General features: G+C 33.8%; 3 protein-coding genes across 3 annotated transcripts; 1 reads left to right on the top strand and 2 right to left on the bottom strand.

Moving 5' to 3' along the window:
- Nucleotides 1-3,144: 3,144 nt before the first annotated feature.
- On the top strand, nucleotides 3,145-4,135 carry LOC146945329 (uncharacterized). The gene is made up of 2 exons (XM_085747850.1): nucleotides 3,145-3,611; nucleotides 3,695-4,135. Exons 1-2 carry the CDS (start codon nucleotides 3,414-3,416, stop codon nucleotides 3,968-3,970), a joined length of 474 nt encoding a protein of 157 aa, XP_085603976.1. The 5' UTR covers nucleotides 3,145-3,413; the 3' UTR covers nucleotides 3,971-4,135.
- Nucleotides 4,136-4,806: 671 nt separating this feature from the next.
- LOC146945328 (uncharacterized) lies at nucleotides 4,807-7,671 on the bottom strand. The gene is made up of 3 exons (XM_085747846.1): nucleotides 6,295-7,671; nucleotides 5,683-6,167; nucleotides 4,807-5,598 (listed from the first exon to the last, which is right to left on the bottom strand). The coding sequence occupies exons 1-3, from the start codon at nucleotides 7,654-7,656 to the stop codon at nucleotides 5,028-5,030; spliced, it is 2,418 nt and encodes an 805-aa protein (XP_085603972.1). The 5' UTR covers nucleotides 7,657-7,671; the 3' UTR covers nucleotides 4,807-5,027.
- Nucleotides 7,672-9,398: 1,727 nt separating this feature from the next.
- Nucleotides 9,399-10,456, bottom strand: LOC146945327 (disease resistance response protein DRRG49-C). Its single transcript, XM_085747848.1, has 2 exons — nucleotides 10,220-10,456; nucleotides 9,399-9,898 (listed from the first exon to the last, which is right to left on the bottom strand). The coding sequence occupies exons 1-2, from the start codon at nucleotides 10,398-10,400 to the stop codon at nucleotides 9,603-9,605; spliced, it is 477 nt and encodes a 158-aa protein (XP_085603974.1). The 5' UTR covers nucleotides 10,401-10,456; the 3' UTR covers nucleotides 9,399-9,602.
- Between the last annotated feature and the right edge of the window lie 3,344 nt (nucleotides 10,457-13,800).

Genomic DNA, 13,800 nt, shown 5'->3' with positions numbered 1-13,800 from the left:
CATTGACATATATACTTTTTTTTTGAAAAAGTTGCCTGTGTTGATCCGTCCATTTATGTTTACAACTATCCTGAAATCATACTTTAGTATCAAAATTTTAATATCAAATATCGTGCACCTTAGTTTTTATGTGTTTTTAAAATGTGTCCTATACAATGTCACATAAATATCACTTTGACTAATCATCTTTAATTCAGTGACGTGTTACCCTTTAAAAAAAAAACAAACAAACTCTCAATCTGAATTTGTTTTAAGGTGAATCTGAAGAAATTGTGAACAGGTCAAATATTGGTTTTGAAGCATTTAAATAACAAAACCATAGGCTACGGCAATATATTCAAAATCATAGCACTCTGAAAGTCGTAGCTTTCTGCTACACATTATCAAATGCAAACCCAAATTAGAGGATATTCTGGAGTTGCTCATATAATAATAGTACTACAAAGTATTCAGCTTTGACGAAATATTGCAGTCCTTCTCAATTGTTTCTTGTATCAATATATAAATATTGCAGCCTCTAGACGCCATTCTAGAACATGTAGTTAGAAAAATATTAATATTGTTTCTTTTCCCATTCTAATTTGAAGTTTGGTCGAATAAATAAAATTCTACTTGAAATTTAAACTTGAATTCTTTCAAACAATTTGTTCTTAAATAAATTTCATTATTCATTTAAACTCAATCGTTTAGTTAGAAAAATATGAAAGTTTAATTGATCTTTACTATTCTTAAAGTTTAATTAGTTAGAGATTATTAATAAAATTTCTCCTTCACTAATTTTACTTTTTTTGAAAATAATGTTATACATACATACATACATACATACATACATACATACATACATACATACATACATACATACATACATACATACATACATAGTCAACTTACTCTAGCAATATGGTAAAAAAGAAACTTACTCTAGCAGTAACTCCTATGAGTATATCTATATAATAATTTATTTAAAAAAAAGATTATTTTATGGGTCTTGTTAACAAATGTCCTTAGGACATTGTTTAAGTAATAAACAAAAAAAAAATTGTCTTGAAAATACAAGTCAAACACATGTAAAAGTCATAACTAGACAATATCTAATGTAAAAGTGACTACTTTTAATTTGAATACTTAAACAATGTCTTAAAGGCATTTGTTAACATTTTTCATATTTTATTAATTCAACTGTGAAATTAATAATACATCTTACAATCCCTCAAAAAAATAAATAATACATCTTACAAATCAAATATACCGTCAAAATATATATTTGGTATATATTTATTACGCAAAGTAATTCTTACAAAACTTAATCTCAACGAGAGAAATTTACTACTCTATTTTATCATAGGAAGTTTATAAGTTGAAGAAGCTCCTCGATATATGTATGATTAAACAAGCTCTTCTATCTTTTTTTTATTAGCGTTAATCCTCCAAATTTTAGAGAAAAACGTCATATAATAATCTAAATTACAAATGTGAATCTCAAAAATGTCACATCTTTGCATGTCTAGATAGAGAGACTTAGCATGAGGGATATCCAACCAACAAATATCCTTTGTTTAGCCTAGAATAGGAATGTGCTTGGATTTGAATAGATAAGCCTCTTTTAAATACAAGTTACCACTAGTAGCACCTCTCCAAACAAGCTTGTCTAGTTTATCATCAATAAGGATGATAACTTGTTGAACAAGGTACCTCAAAACATGAAATTGGTTATCTAAATATGAAGGGATATACCAATTTTGATAAACAATAAAATCAAGAACATTAGCAGAAAGATGGGAATGAATGTTGTGAATGAGTTGCAAAACCTCTAATAAGGGATCACCACATAATTCATCAAGCTAGAAATCAATTTGCTCAACATTGCCTAGCTTCCAACAAGAGGTATCTTTGATGGCCAAAAACTCATCTTTGACACTGGTTCAAATAGAAGAGATATATGATGAGATATTATATTTTTTGCTCTCATAACAATGGTTTTTTAGAGCTAGATTACCACCAAAATACTTGGTTTGCAAAATATTGATGATGGCTTCAAAAGCTATGCAAACACATTCTCTAACATTCATGCCATGAATATAACCTTTTTGTGCCTATGAAACCAAAGCTGGCATGATTTGTGCTAACCTATAAGCAATAACCTTCGAATTCAAAGTTAGCCATTGCTATTGGCATGTATTGATCAATGGTATCAACATTAGAACTTTTTTGGAATGAGAATCAATGTGTTGGCATTGAATTTTGGCATCATCCATCCAAAAAAGAAAAAAGATTGTAGGATAGAATTGATGACATCTTCTTTGATCATTTCCCTGTAATTTTGATAGAAAAAAACCACCAATCTTGAGAAGCAAAAAATTGCATTCTTTATTTCATGCCAAGAAGGAGTCATTGTGAGCAAGTTATTGGTATCCTCTCCAATGGAATTAGTGATTACTTCCTCCACAAGGAAATGTTCCTACAAAACAAAGAAAGTAGAAAACAAATCTTTATAATAGTTCACACTTCACAATGTGGTCACCTATCTGATTTCAATCAGAAACTACATCATCTCCAATCTTGAGGGAAGTTATATATTATTTTGGTAGTATTTATAATTTTGGCTATTCTGTGGAAATTGTTTGTTTTTCTATCACCCTCCAAGTACAAACTAATCTTTTCTTTCTCGTGCTAGAACAACTCCTCAACGAACTCTCCAAAGCTTTGTGAGTCATTTTTTCTTTATTAAGCAAGGAATTCATGGTGGCATTGGTGCCTATCTCATTTTACAAAACATTAAAATCAGCTTCAGTATTTCCAAACACAGTTTTGTTCCAACCTTTCAATCTATCCTTCAATATTTTTTAGTTTCATGTTCAAAACATATATACATTGGACAACCAATAACTTTCTCCCTCCAACAATCAGAGATCAGCTCCTTAATCACGCTTTGACCACATCCTCATAAATCTAAACTAAGAAGTGAAAATTTGTTCATTGCAATAAAATTTAAGCATAAGAGTATAATACGCTTTGTTCTGTCAATCTAGTTGGGGTGTTTGCCAAACCTCTCAAATTGTTCTGCCAATCTAGTTGGGGTTATGAACCTTAGCTTTGACATGGTATCATATTTCTTAGGTCAAATGCATCATTAGGTCCTTTAAGTTTTTAGTTTTTCCCAAAGTCGTCCTTTAAGTTTTAAAAGTCCCAAACAGGTCCTTTTAGTTTTTGAATCGTTTCAAACTCATACTTTTCGTCAGTCTCTGTTTAACATTGTCGTTAACTTGCTTTGTAGGTTCAAAACGCACCGTTTTGCATTGCCAGCATGTTATAACAGTGTGTGTCTTCTTGCATCACCCATTTGTTCCCCAATTTGATAACCCTAAACTCCATTGTTCCCCAATTTGAAATTTCAGAACTTCAATCCAGTTTCCATGGCCTCCTTTCGCACAAATTCTTCCAATTCTCGTAACAAAGTAGATGGGTCCTCGCACAGTAACGCTGTTCTTCGCAACAGAAGTGAGGATCAAGATTTAATAGAATGTTGGTGCAAAGAACCAGCTGTTCTTCGCACAGTAACAAAAATGGGGCCAAATAGGGGAAGGAAATTTTGGGGATGTCGAGAATGGGTGGTAAGTCTTGTAACTTTGATGTTCTGATTGATAAATTGTTAAGTTGGTTATTAACAAGCCTGTTCATTTTTTTTATTTTTTAGCCTAATGATGATGCTGCTGGGTGTGGCTACTTCAATTGGCTTTCTAAGTCAAAGAGTGATGAAACACAAGAACAAACACAACAGGTGGGGACACAATGTGTGGAATGCTGCAAGAAAGAAATGGTAATAATGAACATTACAAGGAAACTATCCAAGAAAAAGAATGAAGAAAAATCAACCAAATATATGTTGAAAATGGTTGTTGTTATCTGTTTGTTTTTAGTTGTGATTTGTGTCATCACTACAATAGGTTGGATAGTCAATAGTCTAAAGTGATGTAATGTGTTGTGTTTAACTCTAGTGTTTATGTATGTCATGTGTTTTGTTGAAGAATCTAGTTGATGTAATGTGTTGAATTGTGGTTACGTAATTTGTTGTAATTTGATATGATCTCATGTACTGTGTAATTGTTGACAAGTTAATGAAAGTTGTTCACCAAAATTTGGCAGCATATAACTTAAAAATTTGGCAGCATATACCTTACAAATTTGGCAGCATGTACCTTAAAATTTGGCAGCATGGACCACTAAAATTTGGCAGCCTATAATTTCAATATTTGCAGCATATAAATTATGCACATAGCAACCTATAACAGTGCATATAGCAGCTCAATAAAAAGAGTACAAGCAAGGCCTAAAAACACATAACCTTACAACACCAATACACCATCTCAATAAAAAAAAAACCCCTAAAAACTCATTCCCCAACAGCTAGGAACAAGTTTAAACTGCAAAGTAGATGTGATAGCAATACAACCAGAAACAAATCAATTAAAAAACCAGCAAGCTTAAAAACAGAAGCTGCTCTAACAGAACAACACAACCGCAGCAGAAAACCTGCTTCAGCACAGCAGAAATCAACGCAAGAGGAACACTGCAAAAGCTTCAACAGCACAAAACAGCACCTGCATAAATATCTTGCGCCAGATAACAGGAAAACAGAAAAAACCAAGCCGCTGAAGCCTCTTCTGCTGATCCAAAAATGCAGCACCTACTGAACTCTCTTAAGGCACTCTCTAGCAGCTTATAAATCAAAAATTGTGCACATAGCAGATTATAACACAACTGTGCACATAACAACCTATGAATTGTGCACATAGCATTACAACATAATTGAGATAACCAATAATGTCATTTATAAGGCCAATAATATGTCTTACATGATTCAACTAGCATAATTTCAAAGTACATAATTCCAAAAAAAGAGTTGGATGCATATTACATTCAATTCATCCTCATTAAACATTCCAACTACAACATCAGTGGATGCAAATTACATTCATAATACCAAAATAAAATATTCAAAAAGACACTGATCTAACTTAGGCATAAATCTAAAATTTAGCCTTCCTAGGCTGCATCTTTGACCTTGTTGGCTGAGATGAAGTTGCAGGATGAGTAGAAGTTTGAGGTTGTGTTGTGGGTTGTGGCTGAGAAGAAGTTTGACCTTCTTTGCATGATCCCTTTTTATGGCCAGATTTTTTGCATATACTACACTTATTTGCCTTGCCTTTCCTACTAACGAGTGAAGGATCCCTATTTCTTTGGCCTTCCGTCCTCTTTTCATCAGCTGCCCTATTTCTTGATTTCTTTGGCCTCCCTGGCATCTTTTTTACCGGAGGTGGTAAAATGTCCGGGTAAGGTGTTTCTTCCCATAAATTCTGTCCATTTGTTGGGTATATGACAGGCTGATAACACTGGACATATGCTTCTTTTCTAAAAATATCTGGTATGGCACTTGCAGGGTCCACGGTTCTTTCATTGAAACAAGTAATTGCATGACAACAAGGTATACCTGATAACATCCATCTCCTGCATGAACAAAATTTGGTCTGCAAGTTAACTGTGTACTTCTCTTCAGTCTGGTGTATTCTATACACTGAGTATATTTGAAATCCAGATGGCCTAGCAAAATAAATGACAACATCAAATTACAAAACATTATATTACAAAACTAAATTATAATCCAAATCATAACACTTAATTTACCTGCACATCCAAAACCTTGTTAATTCTTTTTCTTTCAGAAGCTTCTTAGTTATGTTTGGCAAAACAGCACCAGGCTCAAGATTTGAAAATCTGTCTCTGTTTCTAGCCCACCTCTCCATTAGATAACCTCTAATCTCTTCCATCATAGTCACAAAAGGCTTTTCCCTTGGTCCAACAATGACACTGTTGAAGGTCTCTGACATGTTGTTCACTAAAACATCACACGTGTTTTTAAATGTAAACCTTGATTTGCTCCAATATCTTGGTGGGATCTTCCATAGATGCTGGTATGCCTCTTCACTAACTGCTCTCAGCTCTTTCATGGTTTTTTCCCATGCTTGTGGATAGCTTGACTTGGCAGCTTTCCACATAAGGTCCTTGATTACCTTTCCAGCACATTTTTTTCTCAAATTGCTGTAAAGATGTCTAACACAGAATCTCTGTTCAACACCAGGCAGTAAAGCATCCATTGCAGGTAATAGTCCCTAAGGTTTTGAAATTATAGTTAGCAAAAGAAGGAAAAAAAAAATCTTACACTGAACTGAGCATAATATCAATGAACTAAAATTGTGCTTTTACTGCAACATATATAAGGTAAATGAATCAACTAACCTTTTGCTGATCTGACATGAAAGTCACTTGTTGACAAACATCTTTACCACCCAAATCATTGATGAGCAACTCAAGAAACCAAGTCCATGAATCTCTTGTTTCACCTTCAACAACTGCTATGGCAATTGGCAACATTTGTTCGTTTGGATCCCTGCCAACAGCTGCAAGAATCATACCACCATAATATCCCTTTAAAAAGCAACCATCAAGCCCAATAAACCGTCTGCACTTTGAGAAACTTTTTCTACACCCATCAATACATACATAGAACCTATGAAAGCTAGGAAACAATGGTCTATGAATAAACTCTTCTCCATTACCTTCTTCACTTTGTTCAGTTGGTTGAACTTTGATCTGCACTGTGCTATGAGGATTTGATCTAATCAACTCATGACCATAATCATAAAGCCTTCTAAACTGCTCCTTAAATGATCCATCAACCAGTTCAATTGCAGCCTTTCTAGCCCTATAAGCTTTCATTTTACTAACCCCAGCATTCCACTTGTTATGTGCTCTTTCACTAATCTTTCTCCCTCTTATGTTAGGATTCTCTCTAACACTAGAAACAAGCTTCTTTCCCAACCAATTTGAATGCATTAATCTGACACTGTACTCTGTAGTGCAATTATGGATATCTACCAATTTTCTCAACTGCCATGTTTCCTCATCCTTCCATTTTGAACACATTGCAACCCAGGGACAGCCAGTTTTGCAACCTACTCTGACTCTTTCTTTGTCATCTTTTATAAATCTTAAATCTCTCGCATTGTAGATAGCATAGTTGGTAATCGCTTCCTTGAACTCAACCTTGGTACCAAATCTGGCTCCTAACACCCACTTAAAATCAGCCATCTTTTTAGGCATGACAAATGGTGGATAACGCTCTTTGTTGCTATCATCTGAATCATCACCATCATCCTCTGTATCCAATTCACTTGAATCATGTTCTTCATTTGAACCTTTCACTTTTCTTTTTCTCTTTTTTTCAATTGTTAGGGACATATCATCACTAGACTCATGTTGAATTTGAAGCTCTTTAGATGAACTACTTTGTCCCCTTTCATTTGAAATAAGCATAAGCCTTTTCTTAGGCCTCCCTCCTTTATTTTTCTTTTTTGGCTCTGATTGAACTTCCTCATTTATCAACAACTCATCCTCCAATAAATTCTCATCATCAGAATCATCAAACCTATTATCACTAAAGTAATAATCCTCTTCATATGATCCCCCATCATTGATTACATCCTCATCATATTCATTAGGTTGTGACTCAACATCATGGCCCACAGTTTGTGACTCAACAGTTTGGTGAACTAATTCAGGTTGAGATATAGAGTGCATGAAAAACAACAGTTTGGTCATGCTACCTGTTGTAAAGTAAAATCCAACAAGAAAAAATTAAACAATGTCCGACATGGGGACCATATACATCCGGGACCACAGACAAAATCACAAAAAATAATTCATATTCTAAAACCTAGCCAATCGCATTGGATGTGGGACTACAAACACCCAGTAAACAAACAATAATCACTAAAGTAGTGGGACAAAATATATGTAAACACACATATAAAGCATGGACACTTTTCATATGAACAGGAAGCAGAACAAAAAGCATGAACAGGTAAAGCATGAAGGAAGTTGTAACCTTGTAAAGCAAAAACAAAACATTTTTAACAAACCTTGATCCATTGTATTGCAGAAGCCTTGCGATTTTGTTTCCCTCATTCGTGTTTCAGATTGTTGATTTCGTTTCCCCCAATTTCATTACCCTAATTGAACCTGCGTTTTTCGTAAGTCGTTTTCCTTTCTAATTGACAGGCGTTGCGCTAATCGTTTTCCTTTATAACACGTGCAAATGCAAAACGGTGCGTTTTGAACCTAAAAGCAAGTTAACGGCAGTGTTAAACAGAGAGTGACAGAAAGTATGAGTTTGAAAGGATTCAAAAACTAAAAGGACCTGTTTGGGACTTTTGAAACTTAAAGGACGACTTTGGGAAAAACTAAAAACTTAAAGGACCTAATGATGCATTTGACCTATTTCTTATGCTCATTCCATTAATGTTATTGTTTTTTCTTTCTAGGTTTAGAAGGGGCGAATACATCATCTTCAGCCACTTGTTGAATAACTTGTTGAACTGGTTCTTTCTCTAAAACCACCAGTAATCTTGCTTCATTTTCTTCATTTCCAGCTATGTTATTTTTAACTGTCTATCTAGAATGATGTTTCCCTCATTATCATCTGAGGCTAAGCTTTCATCAACCTGATTTTGAGTAGCATCCACAAACTCTGAGGCCAGTGGACTTGCACCCTCATTGCTATCCTCCTCCTCCATTTTAGCAGTAGCACTGGTGTCCTTTTGAACTCTATTCTCATAAATTGGTTCCTTCTCAATGTTATCATTGTTTACAAGAGCATCAAATTTGTTACTCCATATTATAATTTTCAGTTCTTTTGTTGATAGATTCCTATTCCAGTAATGAAATTCAACGACAACATAACCCCATTTATTGCCCGAGGTATCTTGCTCTAAGTCTTCTAGTTCTTCTATAAACTAAGAGCATATGCTTGCTTTGGTAATTTTGTAGCGAGATTCCTAAAAAAAGGGTCCTGATAACCTGGAGTTCTGTAGGGAGCTAAATGAAGTATGGCCAAGAATAGTTCTACCCAAGAGTCGAATTGAGATTCTTCTGAACAATTTATCCTTTGATAGTTCATTAACCACTTGAACTCAATTGTTTGGTTAAAATCTACAAAGAACTTTATTAACTAATAAATAAATCCCGCATATACTTTTGCCTTTTAACAATGACTCACATATTGATTCCTCCGGAAAGAGGTCTTAGTAGTCTAGAGTTCGATTGGAAGAAAAGTAAATTCTGATTAAGAATAGTTCCTACCAGAATCGAATTCGGGTTCTCTCGAACGATTAGTCTTAGAGAGGTCATTAACCACTTGAGTTCAATTAGTGTACTGTTTTCAATAATATAAATGTAAAATAATTGATAAATTACTATAACAAAAGTCTATATTTTTAACTTTCTTTTGACAGGAAAAAAAGTTAATACTATAAGTATAACTTATAATTTGAAAGACACATGTATAAATAGTAACAATTTCTTTAATAAAAAAACTGACAAGTAATTTTTTGGAAGGAGGCACACATGACTTACAATCTCACACTCAAACTTCCATACCAAAAGGAAAGGGGGGGAATAGAGAATTACATTGGCACCCAAACTAAGCAAACTGGATATAGCATATCTTGTGTCACATCACACCATGAATAAGCACTTAATTATATGCTTTAGTTGTAATCAGGATTGGCCAAACAGTAACCCTCAAGGGCCTTGAAAAGACCATCACCCTTGGCTTTGCCACTCTCGAGGTCCTCTTCACTAGGAGTAGCATCACCTTTGGTGAAGTATTTCACACTAAGCTTTGCAATGGATCCTCCATTCGGACCTGCAGACAATTTAGCTTCAAATGAAATCTTCTCTACTGTGTCTGGAAGACTATCACCTCCAACTATGCTGTAGTTGTAAGCCCAGTTAGCATCATCTACCAAGTCCACTTTGTGTAAATCATACTTGGTTTCACCATCTGCATGTCATAGATTCATTTCACAATCATAAATATCATGACCATTACTTAATATATTTAGGTTTTTAAAAGTAGGTACAAGAATTTGTCTAAAACTACGAAGCACGGACACCAATCACAACACGGACACATCAACGCCGATCAAATTTTGAGAAAATGACATAATTCAATGTAATCACAAGTGTCGTGTCGATGTTGAATGTCAGGACGCACCGTCAATCAGAAGTGTCGGTGCAACTTAGGTCTAAAATAACCCTAAACCCTAAATCTTAATAAGTAAGATTTGCTTATAAGAAATATAACAAATATATTGATACTGACCTTCAACGAAAGTGAGTTTCTTGATGGTTCCGGCGCCACCATTTCCTTCAACAATGTCAATACTTTTGATGACATCAACAACCTTTGGGATAAGGTTGTCAGCATCTGTAACAAAAGCTTTGTGAAGTGTAGCAGGAGCTACAATGGAGGTGGTTTCTTCCTCAAAATTGATGACACCCATGATGAATTATAATGCAAGTGTAAGAAAGAAATAATTAAGTTGTTTGCCTAGCTGTGGTTTATTAGTGAAGTTGAGCATGGTATTTATAGGAACTGAAGATGTTATTGGATGGCACGTTAGAGGAAAATGATGAATAATTCCAGGTCCTTGGGCCATTTTTTTTATTCACATTGGGATATGAATTTGGATAATATGTACTATTAAATATTACTTTTTAAACTTTATAGAAAAAATTATTTGCACGTAGTTTATTAGAGCATCCACAATGGAGACACTCATTTTTGGGTTCTTAAATGAGTCTCACATGTACACATCACTCGTTTATAATTTTTTAATAGTAATATCTAATAAGCACTCAATCACTCCAACCCAGATCTCACACAAAATTCTTAAATGGGACCCACTAATCAACTATCAATAATTTTATATCATTATATTTTAATTTTTTAATATTAAAATAGTGTGGGTCCCGCTTAAAAGTCGGGGTCTTAAGTTAGACCCCAGATCTTATAACTTTATATCATTATATTTTAATTTTTTAATATTAAAATAGTGCGAGTCCCGCTTAAAAGTCGGGGTCTTAAGTTAGACCCCAGATCTTATAAGACCCTGAAAAAGATTCTCCCCATTGGGGGTGGGTACCTAATAGGTACCTGGTCTTAAATAGTTAAGACCCTCCCAATCGAGATGGTCTTATTAACTTGAAAGTTGAAATTGATAAATAAAATAAGGGTTATGCTTACAGGTGCTCTAAGGAAGGACACTTGTTAAAGATCAAAAAAATGATATAATTGTGAAATTTTATGTAAAAAAAATTGTTTTTTTAATCTTTTAATAAGTTGAATGCATAGTTTTCAAGATAAAATTGGTGCTTTAAGTTTCTTATTCAATGCTCTTATGGGACTTGTTAGCATTTCCCAAGAGTCCCATAAAATAATACTAACAAAATAGAATGACATTTGACATAGTTTTTTTTATATTGTTGCCGTCCCATTATGTTTTTTTTTTTTTTGGTACAAAGCCGTCCCATTATGTTAACCACTAAGATAATTAATAATCCAAAATGTATGTCCGTTGTAGCATTGTGGTTTGATGTGATCACATTTTATGTGGAATTTCTAGTTTGAATTCATGTCACTACATTTCATTCTCTTCATGCGTGTTTGATTGAGTATGTACGTCTTGGCTATTAGTCTAAAAACAAATTAAATAAAATAAAAATCTATAATTCCACAACAAAAAAAATACTATGATGATATTGAGTTTTAATGATGTCGGTGTATTTTTATGAAAGAGAATGAATAATTAGAAAATGGATAAAAACAAAGTTATATCAATGGAGCTCATTTGTAACTCAATTTGATGACGTTTTAGTACTCTTTAAAACATAAAAATAAAAATAAAAATCAAACTGAATTTATTTTAATTTGAATCTGAAAAGAAAAAAATTGTGAACTTGGCTAAAATTGAGTTGGAAGCATTCAAAATATGTGTACCCTAAGCTTTCTGCTTCGCACGATCAAATGCGAATCCAAATAAGAAGTTACTCCATGTTGGTATTCAGCTTTGACCAAATAAATAATTGCAGTCTCTCTCATCATGATTTTATATATAAATTTTCATCTTGAATATCAAAGATATTCATTTTAGTCTTTTTTTAATTTTGTATTTTGTTTTTATTCTTTCCAAATATATTATTTTTACGTTTGGTCTTTATTGTTTATGTAGGGGATTGTTTTGTTTTATTCTCTATAAAATTTAACATGTTAAAATATTTTATCACTATAATATGTATAAAATTTTATTTTAATCTCCAAAATAAAGACTAAAATAAATATAACAATGACCAATTTCAATATGATAAAAGTTTGTAAGGATAAAGCCAAAATACGAAGACTAAAAACAAATAGTAGTGGCATATTTTAAAAAATTACATGGAGCAAAAATAAATTTAAACTTATTCATTATAATAAACTTTAAAGATATAGGTCATCGTGAGCTTAGCTCAGTTGTTACGGACAATGCATAACATATGCAAGGTCCGGGATTTGAACCCCGGCCACCACAAAAAAAAAAACTTTAAAGATATAGGCAACACTAGCGAAAAGACGGGCACTCACGTATCCGTCTTTCCGTTCTTTTTATTGCGCTAACGTTTGAAAATTATGAATGACGTCTTTTATGAAAATTTGATTTTGATTAAAACTAAAATAATAAATGTCTGTTGCTTTCAAGTTATAACAAACCAAACTAACCTTGATTATCTATTTCAATGCCACCAACAATTTATCGTTGGTGGTCACCTAATCCTCCTTATGTCTGTATATCTTCTCAGACTGTCTATGTTCTTTCCTTCTTCAAAGTTCCCTCAGGTATCATCTCCTTTATCAAATCTCTCTTTAATAACTTTTTTGGGGTGGGTGTGAGGGTCATAGGAAAATTGCTTGGGTGGATTGGGAGTTTATTTGTAAGAATAAGGAGTATGGTCGATTCTGAGTTTATTTGTAAGAATAAGGAGTATGGTGGTTTGGGGGTTAGGCGGCTTAAGGAGTTCAATACTATTCTATTAGGCAAATAGTGTTGGAGGTTGTTAGTTGATAGATGGGGTTATGGTTTAAGGTGTTGGCAGCCCGATATGGTGTGACAGGAGGGCGCCTGCAGCATGGAGGGCGTGTTTTCTCTTCATGGAGGGAGGTGGGGCGCATACGTGATGGTCGGGGTGTAGAGGGGGATAAATGGTTTGCAGAGAATGTGAGGAGGAATGTTGGCAATGGTGTTGATACTCTTTCCTGGACGGATAGGTGGATTAAGGGAAAGACGGCGAGATTAGGTTTTGAGATTCAAATGACTAACAACGATTAGGGTTTCCTAGAATCCCCCCTTCGTCTTTGAATGGAATATATCTATTAATAAATCAATCAATTTATTTCGTGAATCATTGATTTAATGTGTCACGACGATACTACTCTTTCTAACGTTCCTAGGTTAACTAGTGTAGCACCAACCGGAGTCATGTACTACGCTAACAAAGGACAAGTATACCGAGACAACACAAAATTAACCTAAAAAAGTATTAAGTCATTAAAAATGGCAATGAAATTAGAGATTTCGGGTTGTCAGTGCCTACTTTTACCCTACGGATCGTTTTACAAAGTTACTCTCGTAGTTAATTAATTGCAAAAAAAGCATTAAGAACAGGCAACGGCTTAATTTAAATCTCAATACAGCAAAAGAAATAAACTGAATGGAAACTTTATTAATAAATTCCAACAAATAAGAAGGGGTTCATCATGGAACCCTAATCAAGAGGTTTAGTTGCTCATGGTAACAGACTTCATAACAAAACACAAGAAAAACATACCCTTGCAAGAATAAAAGGAGGAGAAATTCCACCTTGAAT

This window comes from Medicago sativa, chromosome 2 (assembly GCF_051527215.1).
Source record: "Medicago sativa cultivar Bolivia chromosome 2, Bolivia_mono, whole genome shotgun sequence".
NCBI lineage: Eukaryota > Viridiplantae > Streptophyta > Magnoliopsida > Fabales > Fabaceae > Medicago > Medicago sativa.
The sequence above is the reverse complement of the archived record's forward strand: the minus strand, read 5'-3'. Positions and strand labels throughout refer to the sequence as shown.